Source organism: Dermacentor andersoni, chromosome 8, assembly GCF_023375885.2.
Source record: "Dermacentor andersoni chromosome 8, qqDerAnde1_hic_scaffold, whole genome shotgun sequence".
In the NCBI taxonomy this organism is placed as follows: Eukaryota; Metazoa; Arthropoda; class Arachnida; order Ixodida; family Ixodidae; genus Dermacentor; species Dermacentor andersoni.
Genome location: NC_092821.1, coordinates 121,912,708 through 121,927,189, shown reverse-complemented (window position 1 = coordinate 121,927,189; position 14,482 = coordinate 121,912,708). Strand labels below are relative to the sequence as shown.

Genomic DNA, 14,482 nt, shown 5'->3' with positions numbered 1-14,482 from the left:
CTCGGTCCGGACAGACGGCGTCGAGATCCATGACGTCACGGCGCTCTGGTGCGGGAATGTCAAGGCGGCGTCGCCACCTGTCCCCTCCTTTCTGGGTCTGAAGGTATTGCACGTTCTGTCCGGTGGCCATAGGCGACGCATTCAAAGATCATGCTATTTTATGGTGTCCTGGCCACGAGGGTCCTCTCTGTAACGAACAGACGCACGCTCTAGCTCGAGGCTTTAATAAACGAGTTGGAGATATGAAAAAACGATCAAAAAAGACGATCCCCTACTGCTCCGCGATATGCTGGAGCACCAGCTTAGAACACGACAAAAATAGGCCCCACCACACAAACTATACTTAATGTAGGAGGAGGCGCAGAAATATATATAGAAGAATACAGACGCATACCTACCCACATTTAGGCAAATACCATAAACTAAACCCAACCTTGTACAATAACTCTTGCCCGTGGTGCGGGTCCTGGTCTTCATTGGCTCACGTAACATGAGTGCGCCAAAAAGACTCTTAATTCACCTCTGGTACTCGGCTTACTAAGGGAGCCCTGGGAGGCCATCCTCGCTCTTGCGGATCCCGATGCCCTTCTGGGCCTCGGCGTCCTTCTAGGCTGGTCGCTGGCCATCGCTGGCTGGGTCGGTCGCAGTGGCCATTGGAGTCCTGCTATAAGGACCCACTCCGCACCGCTCCCTTCCCCCTCCCCTCCTTTTTTTTCCTTTCTTTTTTGATCAAGTGTTTATTCCTCCTGCTCTTATCATCTAGGACCGTGACGCATCTATGTCGATATTTACAACGAAGTCGCTGGTGTAGACGCTGGACACTGCGGCCGATCGCTTTTGTTATTTTTAATTTTCGGTATCGAGAAGCCGGGAAGAGATCGGTGGATCTTGCGTCGTTACGGACGTGAATAACCCCAGTATGGAGTGCTTGCAGCACCGCTGCGTGGACGCTGCACCCTTTAAACACGTGACCGCGCCGCAATTGAGTGCCTCCTCACTTTCCCCTTCGCGATAGCGGACGACCAGCTGAGTACATGCAAAAAAGTGCAGTTTTATGCGAAGCGCAGTTTTTCGTTTTCTGCGTCAAATACTATTCGCCAGTAATGCAACGCTTTCGGCCGAAGGCGTGTGGGGAACTTTAGTGCCGGTGCGCCGGTGAATTTCGGTGAAAGTTGGTGCTGGCGCCAAACGGTCTTATTTTTGGCCGTTATGGCGGTGAGCGAACACTCCAAGTCGACGCCTGTGCGTCCTTCGAGACTGCTGGTGCGTCTTCCTTGTCTGTTATCTCTTAACAACGGATAGCATTTCACTACGTCAGTGTTGTGTAATATCGCTACATTAATTACGTATATATGTGCGAGACTTCTGTTCATGACATTTATCTTCAGTGGCATTAAAGTTAATCTTGTTATTTATCACTGGTCCTCACAATCATCGGTTTTTCTGAGCACGCAAGAGAGACAGTTGGTCCACAAAGATGCCTAAGCAGAGAAAACAGTGCGATATATGTGTACAAGAATGTCTGCCCACTTGGCTGCACTATTATTATATTGGTTTATAGGTCACCGAATCAGTCATTCGGTTGAAGAAAAAAAAGGGGTATGAGTAAATAAAGTTTCCCGTCCAAAGTGCATTGGGGATTTACGTTTCAATGAAGCTAGTCGGATAAGCTTATACTTCGTTATGCTTCACGTTCTCAGAACAAAATTTGCAGTCACATTTTTTTTCATTCCTGTGCTTGCCACAACTTAGGAAAATATGTTCTCACGGGATACTTTCTCGGTTTATCATCACGAGTGCATGCTGAGTCAACTGCGATCACGCGTGCGCACGAACCCGGAATAGCCGGTTCCTCGTGTTTATAAAATGCGCATTACCGGACGCAAAATCCTCGTTAAGGAAAACTATAGTACGACGACAACGAAAGTGTACGAGAGGAAAGTCAATTGGGCCTACGCTATTAAATAGTTTACACCCTTAAAAGCGAAAAAATTATGTAAATCTAAATATAAACGCACTTCCTTACACCCAAGGTGGGTGTAAGGGTGCGTGTTATAGATTATTCACACCCCTTTGTCAGTTTTATAGGTGTAAATTATTTTTTCAGTGATAGCTCACTCGCGCTCGTGACTGTACATATCGCATTTACATCGAAGCTGTACATTTTATTCTCCCGGATATGAGCAGCCTAATCTGCATAAACACTCATTCATCTACGACAGACAGTCCTAAAGGGCACTGTCTACACAACAACGAAAACCTTTCCTTCTTTTGGTACACCATGGTACGCTGTTATCGCGTAGAGTCGAAGCATATACTGTTTCATATGTTCGAAGCCACACTTGGCTTCGCATGTGCAACGTGTTATCCTGCCCAGTGAAGGGCTTGGAACACGGCCATTCCCCTTTGGCGGCGATTCCGGTCCTCGGCTGCAGCCAGGAGGCCTTGTATGGCGTCGAGCGGCTTGGGAGTCGGCAGCGCCATCTATATCGCGCTCCGCAAACTAACCCGTGTCAACGGTCCGTCGAGACGGACGTTTTAATGAAAAGAGAGAAAAGATGAAGAAGGGATAGGCAATATTGTTGCTGTGCAACGGATGTAGTAAAGCGCGATTGGTTCAAGCGAGCTAGGTGACCGTTTGTCGCCGCCCCATTTCATAGGAGACCGTACGCGTACAAGCGACAAGGGCCAGCGCGGTGTCACTTGTCTCATCCACGTTTACGCTGTGCACTTGCGTTTATGAATCACTTGCTCATCAATCGGCCACCCTTCATAGCAGATGCCAGCAGAAATAACCGCGATCAACCACCGCCTCAGATTGACACGCCTGTTCGGACGCGCCAACCGCGTCCCCCGAGTTTTTCGAACATGGCGTCCGCGGATAGCTATACGTAACTGGTTATGGCTGAAGAGTCCTGCGCGGGTGACTTCGCCGCATTAAGTGATCCCCGGTCACGCTTCCGTGTGCAGGGCGCCGACGTGTACTTCTACCTGTTCGCGTACCGCACCAAGAACTCGATCACCCCTCCCTGGATGGGCGTGGTGCACACGGCCGAGGTGTACTACCTGTTCGGCGAGCCGTTCTCCACCTCGTGGTACACGGACGAGGAGCGGGAGTTCAGCAGGACCATCGTCGACATCTGGGCCACGTTTGCCAGGACGGGGTACGCTTGCTTCCTCCCCCCCCCCCCCTACCCACCCCGGCTTGAGACTAGCGTGGCCTTCGAGATCGCAGCGGCAGTGCTGCGATTTCGGAGGCGCCGCGAGCTGAACTACACTTTCACTCCTGAAGTCACCGACTAAAGACCCAGCAACCCTGGCGATTTCTTAAACCTGTAATGCCCCGAGGTATTATATACACGCTACACGCCGAGTTTGATGCATCGCGGACATCTGTACCACATTTGCCAGGACGGGGTACGCACTTGGTGCTCCTCGCGCATGAGACGTGCGTGGCCTCCTTTAGCTCGCAACGGCGACGCTGCGAACTCGGCGACTTCACTGATGAAGACAGTGCTAAAGGAGAAAACCCGGGCAATTTCTTAACCCTGCAATGCCTCAAAAATCGCGTATGCGGCGCCGAGTTTGATGACATCGTTGACACAGGCTGGACGCCATTTGCCGGAACGGTGTACCCGAAAACGGTGATGGCAGGGTGACGACAGGGGGCACGTGGTGCCCCCTGCATCAAATTTTTTTTTAAGGAAATAAAACACTTTTCAACAGTTTCAGGCAGGTGTCAAAGAGACGGTAATATATGTTTTATAAACCCACGTCTTAAGTGGCAAACTGGCAGTGCAAAGTTTCGCACAACTAGCTGCGTCATCGCCTCCTACATCTCCACCACGGCACGTTGCTCCCCACCAGGGATCTCGGGGTCCCATGCCTGCAGCTATGAGTTGCGCTGAACCCGCCACATGTCGCCGCGGTGCTCTGCGTGAGTAGTGTCAAGTGTCCATGCATATGCACATACACAGAATCGCTACACGTCACGCAACCAAGCAGAAAAGCCGTGGAGCGCTATAACACAGCGTGAACTCGTGGTATATGCATTTACAACAATGTCGTCGAGATGGGATGCGATCAAGCCTCGGAAAGATGGAAATATTTAAGAATATAGGCTATTCGCTAAGATGTGCGATTTGCAAAAGAAAAATTATTTCGTTACATATGCTACACCACGTTAGCGCGCCAAATTTGTCACTGTGACTCTCAGTGACACCTCTCGTGTGATTTCAGGCAGCCGCCGAAGAACCTGCACTGGCCCAAGTACCTGTGGAGCAGGCCGCGCTACCTGCAGCTCAAGCCTCGCAAGTTCACGGCCGGCCGCGGGCCCCGCGACGAGTGGTGCAGACTGTGGCTCAACCCCGACTATTAAAGACGCGGTCCCCGCGCAGCGTCCGCGGCCGCAGTGACGTCACCACGAATGGTTCAAGCGCCCGCCAGTCAGCCGAAATCGCTAAACGGTCGCCACTTCTGTCGCTTCAACTGCTCGCCTGGTAACAAAGGTGTCATTCACCCTGCTGGCTTGGTGACAAGGATGCAACCTTGGGCACTTCATACATTTCTCGATCTAGCTGCGCCGGTGTCATTGGGAGCCGTTCTAACGTCTGGTAACAACGGTGCGACTTGGAACGCTTCAAGCGTCTGAAACTACGTGTGGATCAAGCGTCCCGACAACGTTGGCGCTACTTCGCGCGTTTCAAGAGCGCGTGTCAGCACGGCAACGTGGGTCTCGTTGTGAGCGTTGCAAGCAAGCGTCCGAAAGCAGTGCGGCTACGCTGGACGCTTCGGGCGTCAGGCAATCTGGCACTGTGCCGCATGCAGTGTTGGACGCGATAAGCGTCCGCTAATATAGCAGCGCAGCGTCCCGCGACGGTGCAGTGCCACTTCGGGTGCGTCAAGCGCCTGGACAACGTTACTGCTTTGGCGGACGCTTCACGCGTCCGGTATCAATATTACCACGATGTACAAAAAATTACTGTTTTTTTATGTTATTGCGAAACGCAGCGCGAGCGACGTCGCGGCAAATGCGAACATCAAGGTTTAGTAGCGCATGCGCAGATTTCGCCGCGGATGCATGCAATGCGCTATGCTAAAACGCATTGCTGGTTGCGTCCCTTCTGCACGCAGGGTTAATGGACACACGCGCAGTTTTCATAAGCGTACCGTGGCGTACGCATTAAAGAAATTTCCATGCTTAAGGATGCTTTGTGTCTGCAAATCGCTCCCTTACACCCTTGGAAAAGGGTTTGTTTAGCCAACATTTACACCCATATGAAACGTTATTTTGTTAGGTTTAGACCCTTTCCCTCAATGACTGTCTTGCCGGCCTTCCTACTTTTCCCTTTTTACTGCCACCTCTGATTCTGTTAGAACTGCCGTAATTGCTTCGACATCCGCCACTGGCACTGGTGTCTTTCGTAAGCATCCAAGGTGCGTTGTGTGAGGCCTATAAAAAAAAGTACAGCCATTGCACAGTGCACCTCCTGGACTCGAACTACTGGATCGTTTGCCAACCCTTACAAGTATTCACCAATAAATCCGGGATGTTCTCACCTAAATGCAAAAGCTCCGACGGCCATAAGGCGGACATGGCACGTATATTGAGCGCCTGCAGCGGGCTCAGGCCTATAGGGCGGAATTCCAACTTAACACTTCGGACTGCGAGGTAGCGGTGTTCAGCTCGGATCCCGCAGTTCAGCTTCGCGATCTGATTATTCTCGTAATACAGTTTATCTATCTGTCTGCGGACCATCAACTGGGCTTTGGAGATTGCCGGAAGTCAAGGGCGCACGGCCACCTCACGCCTGCTGGCACAACAAATCAAGCAGTAATACAAACAACTCCAATATCTGACGGAAATAAACTTTTTCCACCTCCTGCTCCTCCGGTTCAACGGATCCAAAGAGAAAATTAAATTGGCGGTTCATCCATTCTTCAGAGATGGTTGGCGACTTTAATGCTATTAGCAGTCGATCCGGTGATCAGTGCGTAATTACTGATGCGTTTTTGCACAGCGATTGATTGCGAAAGGTGGCACGTAATCATTGGCCCAAGTTGACGTCAGAGGTTCGCTGAAGAGAGGCGCATGTCCGGTGACACACATCTACTGACCAATGTTTTCATCAAAGAAGTTCATTAAATAGTAGCACACGTACCGAGTGTCATACCCTCAGCGACCCAAGTTGGCCCAACGGTTTGGTGTTGAACCCCGTTCCCTCGGCACAGCCGCCCGATGCTGTATCTCATCGTGGACTACCAAGATGGCGGGAAAGACCTTAGGCGTGGACAGACAGACATAGTGCAAACTCATGTAAGTTCCCAAAGAATGCTAATAGCAATAAAACGCTGGAGTTTTACGCGCCACAAGCCACCACAGTCTGATTACGTGGCGGGTCCCGTTCCATAGACTGACAGTCGGAAGTTTTACCTCCCAGTAACTCCGTTTTTTACAGCGAAGCTGTTAGCCTCTCTAGTTGGTCGGAATTTATTGCGTCCGCGAGCAAAAACAATTTGAACCGAAAAGAGGTATATATCTCCTTTGGAATCGGGCATACAACACACAGCTCAGTATTCATTTCAATAAAGAAAAGCACACAAAAAACGTCAATACCGCATGATGGATGATAAGGCCGCTGTGAACAATGCGAGGCACATTCCTTCTCCCGGCGTGTGTTTCCCGGTAAAGATGGCGGTTACGTAAGCTGCTCCGGCGGGGAAGGGCAACAGCAGCACACGAATCACTGAGTGACGTCAACAAACTTCATATGTAAGAGGGAGACCCGCCTAGCAACTCATTCAGTTCGCTGCAAGATCGCTATGGGTGGACCACGCAAAGACTCCCGAAGAGCAGCGTGAATACGATGAGCGTAGAAGAGTGCAAAATCGTAATTCTCCACGACGGTGTCGGGCTAAGACTAGGCGTAATTATAAAACATTTCCTATCCCCATCGAACTCATTTGAGTGCTTTTCTAACAGCTTCGCTGGCCATCCACATTCGAGGAGCCGGGATGGCGAGTCAACGTCTTCCTCTTCTTTATTGCCTCGCTATCTTGTAAGTCACTGAGGATTCAATGCACAAATATAGATATTCAGTCAAGTATAAACCATGGCAAGTGGACTAAGTTTCTTTCAGTAGAACCCATTCGTCGGAAACACTGACCCACTCAGGCGGTTCAGGTAACGTGCGCGGTACAGCCCTCTCACATATGCCAAGTTTTCTATAATGTTCTCTCGATTTGGGCGCCCATTTGTATCTTATGTCCGCACCTGCAAATACGAATATCGTTTTCTAACAGTTTAGATAATACATCGAATCGACAACTGTGCGCGAACAAATTTCATCCCGGTGGCCATAGTCGACTTAAAAGGCAAGAAGTTAGTGGCTACAATTGGCACTCACCGGTATGCCCCCAGTATGAGAACAAATTGCTCGAGTCCTCCTATCGTGCTCCGTTGGTGCTTTTTACTAAGCAACGGTTCATAACGCGCGCTGTTGTAGAAGAACCATGCTAACCTTGTGAATGTACTCGGATTTGAAGATCGACGTGTGATAACGGCAGTTCGTTATTCGACAATCATTCCAAAAGTATTCGATTCAGTCTCAAAAAATTGGCAGTGGCTTAGCTCGGCTATGCCAAGATATACGTAGCGAAAGCTAAGGCATCGCATGGTTAGCCTTGGTCAATCTTGATTGCAAGTCCATATTAGTATGGTTGTCTAGCTATGTTGCGGCGTTTAGCCAGTCGTTCGGCGCGCTGTTCGTCTGTTTCCTGGGCGATTCGTTATCTCTTCATCTCGTTCCGATGTCGATTCCCAGCCTCCTCCTGCTTATCAGAAATGTAGCCGTCCATATTGCCCCCTCAACTGTGGTTGCGGCGCACGCGAGCTCTCCTTTTCAATCCTCCGACATGTTATCAGGCATGCGACGCAGCTGGCGAAGCGAGCGGAGGCGAGCGCAACGACGAGGAACGCGGTGTGGCGTCATTCCAAACGGCGGCGGTGGAAACGCGCGGCGCTGCGCAGCGGCGAAACACCTGTGAGTCGGTGCTACTAGTGGCGCATGCGCAGTAGTGACTCGGGAGCGAGAGAGAGAGAGAGAGAGAAATATCCGCGGCGAGGCGGGGCGCGTTGTGACGCCATGTGCCTCCTCGGAGCACCGCCACGGCTAAAGCGCAAGTTCGCGGCCAGTAAAGTTTAAAAAATACTATTCGCAAACCCCTATTCGACTGACCGAGTCTGGAGAGCGCTATCACTCTGCCAGCTGCTGCGACAGGCCAACAATGGCACCGCGCTCCGCAACTCACCTTGCAGCCAGCACCAAGGCGAAACAACTTAAACGAAGCTAGTGGTAAAATACGAAATTCATAGAGGATAGGAAAGAGGGAAAGAAAATTTCGGGCCGACCCATTCATATTTCATATGGTGACGGATTAGGCAGCGAAGCTGCCGACTGCAGACCGAGCAACCATGGCCATGCTCCGCGTCCACAAACGTTATCTTGAATTCGACATTCGCCCCGGGGAAACTCGAAGGAGGTGGCAACTCACGCTTCTGCCGCTTGGACGCAGACTCGAACGACCTCGCTGCACGCTTACGAGCGCCCTCCAGTTGCGCGATCTTCGTCGGTAGCTCGCGCTCGACGATTTGGCTTTCGCATCTGCTCTCGCTGACGTTCTTCGGAGGCAAAGTCACTGGCCGGATTCTCCGCTTTCGCGCGGGCACGGTGTCGCCGGTTACAGTCGCGTCTCTGCTGTCGCACGCTTCTCCTCGTACTCGGCTTGTTCTTCGGCCGTGCTGACAATGCGTGGTCTTCCCATTTCTGTAGGAGTTGCAACTGTTGCAATGGTCTACCTATGCAGTGCACAGTCTGTTTTTTACTCACTGCGGCGGCTACCGCGGCACACATCCACATGTTTTCCCGCCACAACTACAGCGCCCTTGCATTGAGTGCAGACGACAGCAGACGCAGCCGGCAGCAACGGCGGACAGCGCGGGTGCACTCCCCCACCGCGCACGCGCGACGCGCGGTGAAACCACAGAAACTCTATGGTAAATTCGCTTGTCCGCAATAAAATTTCGTCGTCCACTTAGTTCCAAGTTAACAACCGCGAGAACATCGAACATAACAGATGCATATTCGATAAGGATCAACAGAGAAGCAGGCATTTTTTTTTTCTTCTTTTTTATTTTTGGCGACAACATTTCGCCACGTAACGTAACATGCGTCCAGAGCCGTAGCAGACGACGCAAAGAAAACAGCGCTTGCAGCGCTTTTTGCACTAACGCAGCGCTTCTCCAATTTGTTTCCGCAGCTTGTGAAGCTCTGGGCGACTTGCAGTGTCCAACCAAGAACAGGCGAGCGCAATGTTCTCCAACGTAGCCCCCTCGTCCGTGCAGCAAGAATTCAAACATGTTCAGCAAAGGTTAATTATCCACATTTTCTTTTCTTCCATAATGCGAACAGCAGTCGTCGATATACAACGAAACGCAATTTTCGTCGGCGGGTTAGCTAGCACTCACTCGACTCGGGAGCTGCTCTCCCTGGGTAGCTTCAATGTGTTTACACACGACAGAGAAGCTTACCGCGTACGGAATACCTTTCCTTTCGTCTTATAACGATTTCGATGAGGTTAGCGGCTTCGCTACATAACGATACGTAACAACTGCACAAAAAAGCGTACTTACCTTTCTTTCTCTTCGATGCGGAAAAAAGTAGCCCTGCTGTCCCTTCCCCCGTTGGACCACCATAGGACCGCGCGGAACGTCTTGTGGCCTTCTGTTTTTTTTTTTTTTTCATACACCACTAGAACACTGGCCGATACAGAAACAAAATGTTGCGGCGCACAGTAAAAGGCAACGGCGCGCGCATGCGCAGAGGCGCAGGAAGCGCCAGGAGCAGACGTACAGAATGGCAGACGAAGCGTTAAGAGCGAAAGTGCCGCCTGTTGACGCAGCAGACGAAGCGGCCAAACAAAGATACAGGACGCCGAAATAGGAAATAGCCGAAAACACGTTTCATTTCTACACGTAATTACATCACTTTATTATTATGCGGGTTGAAAGGATAGAGCCACATGTGCAAAAGTTACTAGATTTCTTTTTCTTTTGGCTTCCAGTGTCATGGCGACGCTTTGCTGCCACTACCGAAACTAGCGGAACTGGTTTATATGCATGAAGGCCACCCTTCCTAGAAAAGCAGGCCAACTATTGTTGGTGTTGGTGGTAGTCGAGATATGGGTGATGACTTGTAGGTTTCCGGGTCAGGAAGAAAAAATGTACATCTGAGTGAAGACCGACTGGTTCTGCGTGAAGGTCGCCGGGTAGTTGTATATCAGTGCGCCGAGCTCTTCCGCGGCCGATGCGAAGCTGTGGTTGTTCTTTCGTGCTGAGCATGCGTCAATGAGAAAAAAAAGAGCAAGTTTGAGGATAAAGCACCAAGGCAGTCTAAACTTGGTGAATTCTTATATGCTAGAATGAATTATGAGGCTTAACGTGTCAAAACCACTTTCTGATTATGAGGCACGCCGTAGTGGAGGACTCCGGAAATTTCGACTACCTGGGGTTCTTTAACGTGCACCTAAATCTAAGTACACGGGTGTTTTCGCATTTCGCCCCCATCGAAATGCGGCCGCCGCGGCCGGGATTCAATTCCGCGACCTCGTGCTCAGCAGCCCAACACCATAGCCACTGAGCAACCACGGCGGGTCTTAAATGCTAGAGAATCATGCTTGCATACCCCTTGCCCCACCTATACTTGCGAAGGTAAATTGACTTCGCGTGCGTAACAGGGCTCTCTTTAGGACCAAAAAAAAAAAAGGACAAGTACTGTTACGTTTCGCCTACAACGCGCGGTAATGCCGGCGCGGATGCAACGGACGCCGGGGCTTTGTTCAAAGCGGCGGACATTTTGGCCCGTCCGACGACGCCGCAACGCCTACCCGCCAAGCGTGTCCAGGCGTGTTTCTGTGCCACGTGTCTTCGTGTGTGCGTGTGTGTGTGTGTGCCCTCGCTTGTCAAAGCGCGGCAGCCGGGGAGCGGAGTTCCCCGAATGAGGGGCCTGGAGGTCTCTCGGCTCAACCGCTCGCGCCGTCGTGGGCCCCTGCTGCGCCGTCCCGTGACCTTCATCCCGTGACCTTCCCTCCTTCCCTTTTGGACCGCGACGCCGGGAGTATAAGAGCAGCTGCCCCCGGACGCCAGAGGAGAGGCTCCGATTTGTACTGTTGAGTTACGTGCTCTCTCGTCTCTCCACTTCGGTCGACCTGACCGGCCGCTCTTTTGCTATGTTAGAATAAACAAGTTGTTCTGTTACCAGTCTTCTCATGCTTTGCCGGGACCTTCGGATGCTTCCAGTGCCCCAGGCCGCCAGGCCAACGCTACCCTTGGGGCTTGCGACCCATTGGCAATAACGGGCGTCAGCACCGAGACCCCAACAACTCGGGCCAGCGGTACGATTACAACATCTGGTTGCCAGCGGTGAGATCGCGACAACGGAGGCCAGCAGCGAAGAGATGCGGTTGACTGTATGCTGAGCAGCTCAACGACCATCCGGGAGCAGCGCAACGAGCCCTGTGTGATGACTGGTTGCCTGCAGCGGAACGACTGCGCTGAAGTCTTGGCTGCAAGGTTTGGTGAGTGCGGGACTTTCTTCTTCTGAGTTTTGCCAGGCTTTTGTTAGTGTTAGAAACAGAGCTGGTAATTGGGGTTGTCGTTGCTGCCGGGTTAGTTTGCGGCAAGACAATAGTAGGCAGTAGAGAAAGCAGCATTCAGAGCAGCCATGGATTTGAAGTCGTTGCGCAAACCGAAATTGCTGGAGCTTGCGAGAGAGTTGGGTCTGGATGTCTCAGACAAACTCAGAAAACCAGAACTGCTAAGGGCTATTCTTGAGTTAGAAGCTGAGGATGACGAGCTGTCGGAATGCCTTGAGACCATTGAAGAGAGGGAGACGGCAAAAAGACAGGAGCGTGAACTTAAAGAACAGAAAGAGAAAGATGAGCGTGAACGAAAAGAACAGAAAGAGAAAGATGAGCGCGAACGTAAAGAACAGATAGAACGAGAGCAACAAGAGAAAGAAAGAGAGCGCGACCGTCAACACGCTTTGGAAATGAAGCGTCTCGAGTTAGAGATGGAACGCGCTCGTAATGGAAGTCAGGCACACGGTGCAGGAGAACGAGTATTGTTCAAAATGACTGACCTGATGCGGCCGTTTAAGCTTGGAGAGGACATTGGTTTGTTCCTGGTTAACTTTGAGCGAACGTGCGAGAAGCAGGGGTTCTCTCGGGAAACGTGGCCACAGCGCTTGCTCACTTTGCTACCCGGCGAGGCGGCCGACGTAGTCGCTCGCTTGGAGAGAGAGGAGGCAGAGGATTTCGACAAAGTGAAATCGAGTCGGCTAAAAAAGTACCGGCTGTCAGCGGAGGCGTTCCGTCGGAAGTTTCGGGAAAACGAGAAAGGCAGAAGTGAGTCATATACAGAGTTTGCGTATAGGCTTATGTCAAACATGCAGGAGTGGCTCAAAGAAGAGAAAGCGTTTGGTGACCACGAGAAAGTTCTGCAGTGTTTCGGGCTAGAACAGTTTTATAGTCGGTTACCTGAGAACGTGCGGTACTGGGTCTTGGATAGGCCAGACGTTAGTACGGTGGCTAGAGCCGCTGAGTTAGCCGAGGAGTTTGTGACGCGTCGGGCTCGTGGAGCTAAGGACGGTCAAAAGGGTGAATTTGGCTCCAAGTTTGAGAGGCCAAAGTTCACGCCCATGAGAAAGCGGTTCGAGACGAGGCGAGCGCGCGTGTGTTATACGTGCCAGAAGCCGGGTCACTTTTCGGCGCAGTGTCCAGAAACAAAACCAAAAGTCGTGTTTTTGTCTATATGCAGCACTGACGAGAACATGAAGCTTCTCGAGCCTTACATGCGAGACCTCCTCGTGAACGGGAAAGAGTGCCGAGTGCTTCGCGATTCCGCAGCTACAATGGATGTAGTTCACCCCTCTTACGTAGAACCCGAAATGTTCACGGGCGAGTGCGCACGGATCAAGCAAGCAGTGGAAGCTCATAGCGTGTGTCTGCCGGTAGCAAAAGTGCTTATTGAAGGACCTTTCGGAGCACTTGAGACGGAGGCCGCAGTGTCATCTATGCTGCCCCCCCAGTACCCGTACTTATTTTCGAACAGGTCCGATCACCTCCTGCGCGAGAAGGGGCTTTTGTTTGGTGAGGCTAGCGTTCAGGCCTTAACCAGATCGAAGGTTCGGGAGCTCGCTGCAAAGGCGGTAGTTGCGGGGCCGACGTTGTTGAACGTTGAAAAAGGGTCAGAGGCGCAGCAAGCTAGTATTCAGAGCACGCCCGAACGGGATAAAATTGAGCCTGTAGCGTTAAAGGCACCAGATACTGGAGAGGAAATTCCCGATGCGGGAAAGTTAGTCGAGCTTCCGGGACTAGGCTCAGTGACAAACAGGAAAGACACCGATCAAGTCATTAGGGACTTAGTAAGTAAAGCATCGCTGTCGCCTGAGCAGAAAACCGAACTACACCAGCTCTTACAAGAGTTTCAAGGTCTGTTCTCTGAGAGGCCTGGTAGGACTTCTGTCCTTACTCATGACATAGAACTTACCTCCCCAGAGCCAGTACGATCCAAGGCGTACCGGGTGTCACCCCGCCAGAGCGATATTATGGAGGCTGAGGTAAAGAAAATGCTACAGCTCGGTGTTATTGAAGCGGGTGAGAGTGATTATACCTCCCCTTTGATTTTAGTTGAGGTACCGGGCAAGGAACCTCGTCCTTACGTCGACTACCGCAGGCTTAATTCCATCACTAAGGATCAAATTTATCCGATCCCTAACATCGAGGAGCGCCTTGAGAGAGTGAGTAGCGCTCAGTTTATTTCCACCCTAGATCTTGTCAGGGGTTATTGGCAGGTTCCACTTACAGAAGAGGCTAGTAGGTATGCGGCGTTCATTTCACCAATGGGGACATTCCGTCCTAAAGTTTTGAGTTTTGGGTTGAAGAACGCGCCATACTGCTTTTCGAGCCTCATGGATAAAGTGTTGCGGGGACAGCAAGAATTCGCTTTACCGTATCTAGACGACGTAGCGATATTCTCCGCATCCTGGCCTGAACATATGGCGCACTTGCGGGCAGTGCTAACCCGCCTGCGCGATGCGGGCTTGACAGTCAAGGCTCCCAAGTGCCAGTTAGCACAGGCCGAGGTTGTCTACCTCGGACACGTGATTGGTCGGGGTCGTCGCCGCCCCTCTGAAATAAAGGTGGCCGCTGTGCGAGACTTCCCGCAACCGCGCACGAAGACCGATATTCGGTCGTTCTTAGGTGTCGCCGGCTACTATCAGAGGTACATCCCCAGGTACTCTGATATCGCGGCTCCCTTGACGGATGCTCTGAGAAAGACAGAGCCGCAAACAGTCGTCTGGGATGAGACGAAGGAAAGAGCTTTTAGCGCCCTAAAGAGCGCCCTAACAAGCCAGCCTGTGCT

General features: G+C 51.5%; 2 protein-coding genes across 5 annotated transcripts in view; one reads left to right on the top strand and one right to left on the bottom strand.

The window, feature by feature from the left end:
- LOC126529066 (acetylcholinesterase-like) overlaps nt 1-4,982 on the top strand; it is a 36,106-nt gene extending 31,124 nt beyond the window's left edge. For all 3 annotated transcript variants that reach the window (XM_055069588.2, XM_055069587.2, XM_050176667.3), the window contains 2 exons: nt 2,971-3,164; nt 4,240-4,982. In XM_055069588.2, the coding sequence (XP_054925563.2) occupies nt 2,971-3,164; nt 4,240-4,378 (333 nt within the window). In that variant the 3' untranslated portion in view covers nt 4,379-4,982. The remainder of the gene's footprint in view (nt 1-2,970; nt 3,165-4,239) is intronic.
- Nucleotides 4,983-9,998: 5,016 nt separating this feature from the next.
- Nucleotides 9,999-14,482, bottom strand: part of LOC126529420 (gamma-glutamyl hydrolase-like) — a 70,645-nt gene continuing 66,161 nt past the window's right edge. For both annotated transcript variants that reach the window (XM_055069585.2, XM_055069586.2), the window contains one exon: nt 9,999-10,391. In XM_055069585.2, coding sequence (XP_054925560.1) covers nt 10,267-10,391 — 125 coding nt within the window. In that variant the 3' untranslated portion in view covers nt 9,999-10,266. The remainder of the gene's footprint in view (nt 10,392-14,482) is intronic.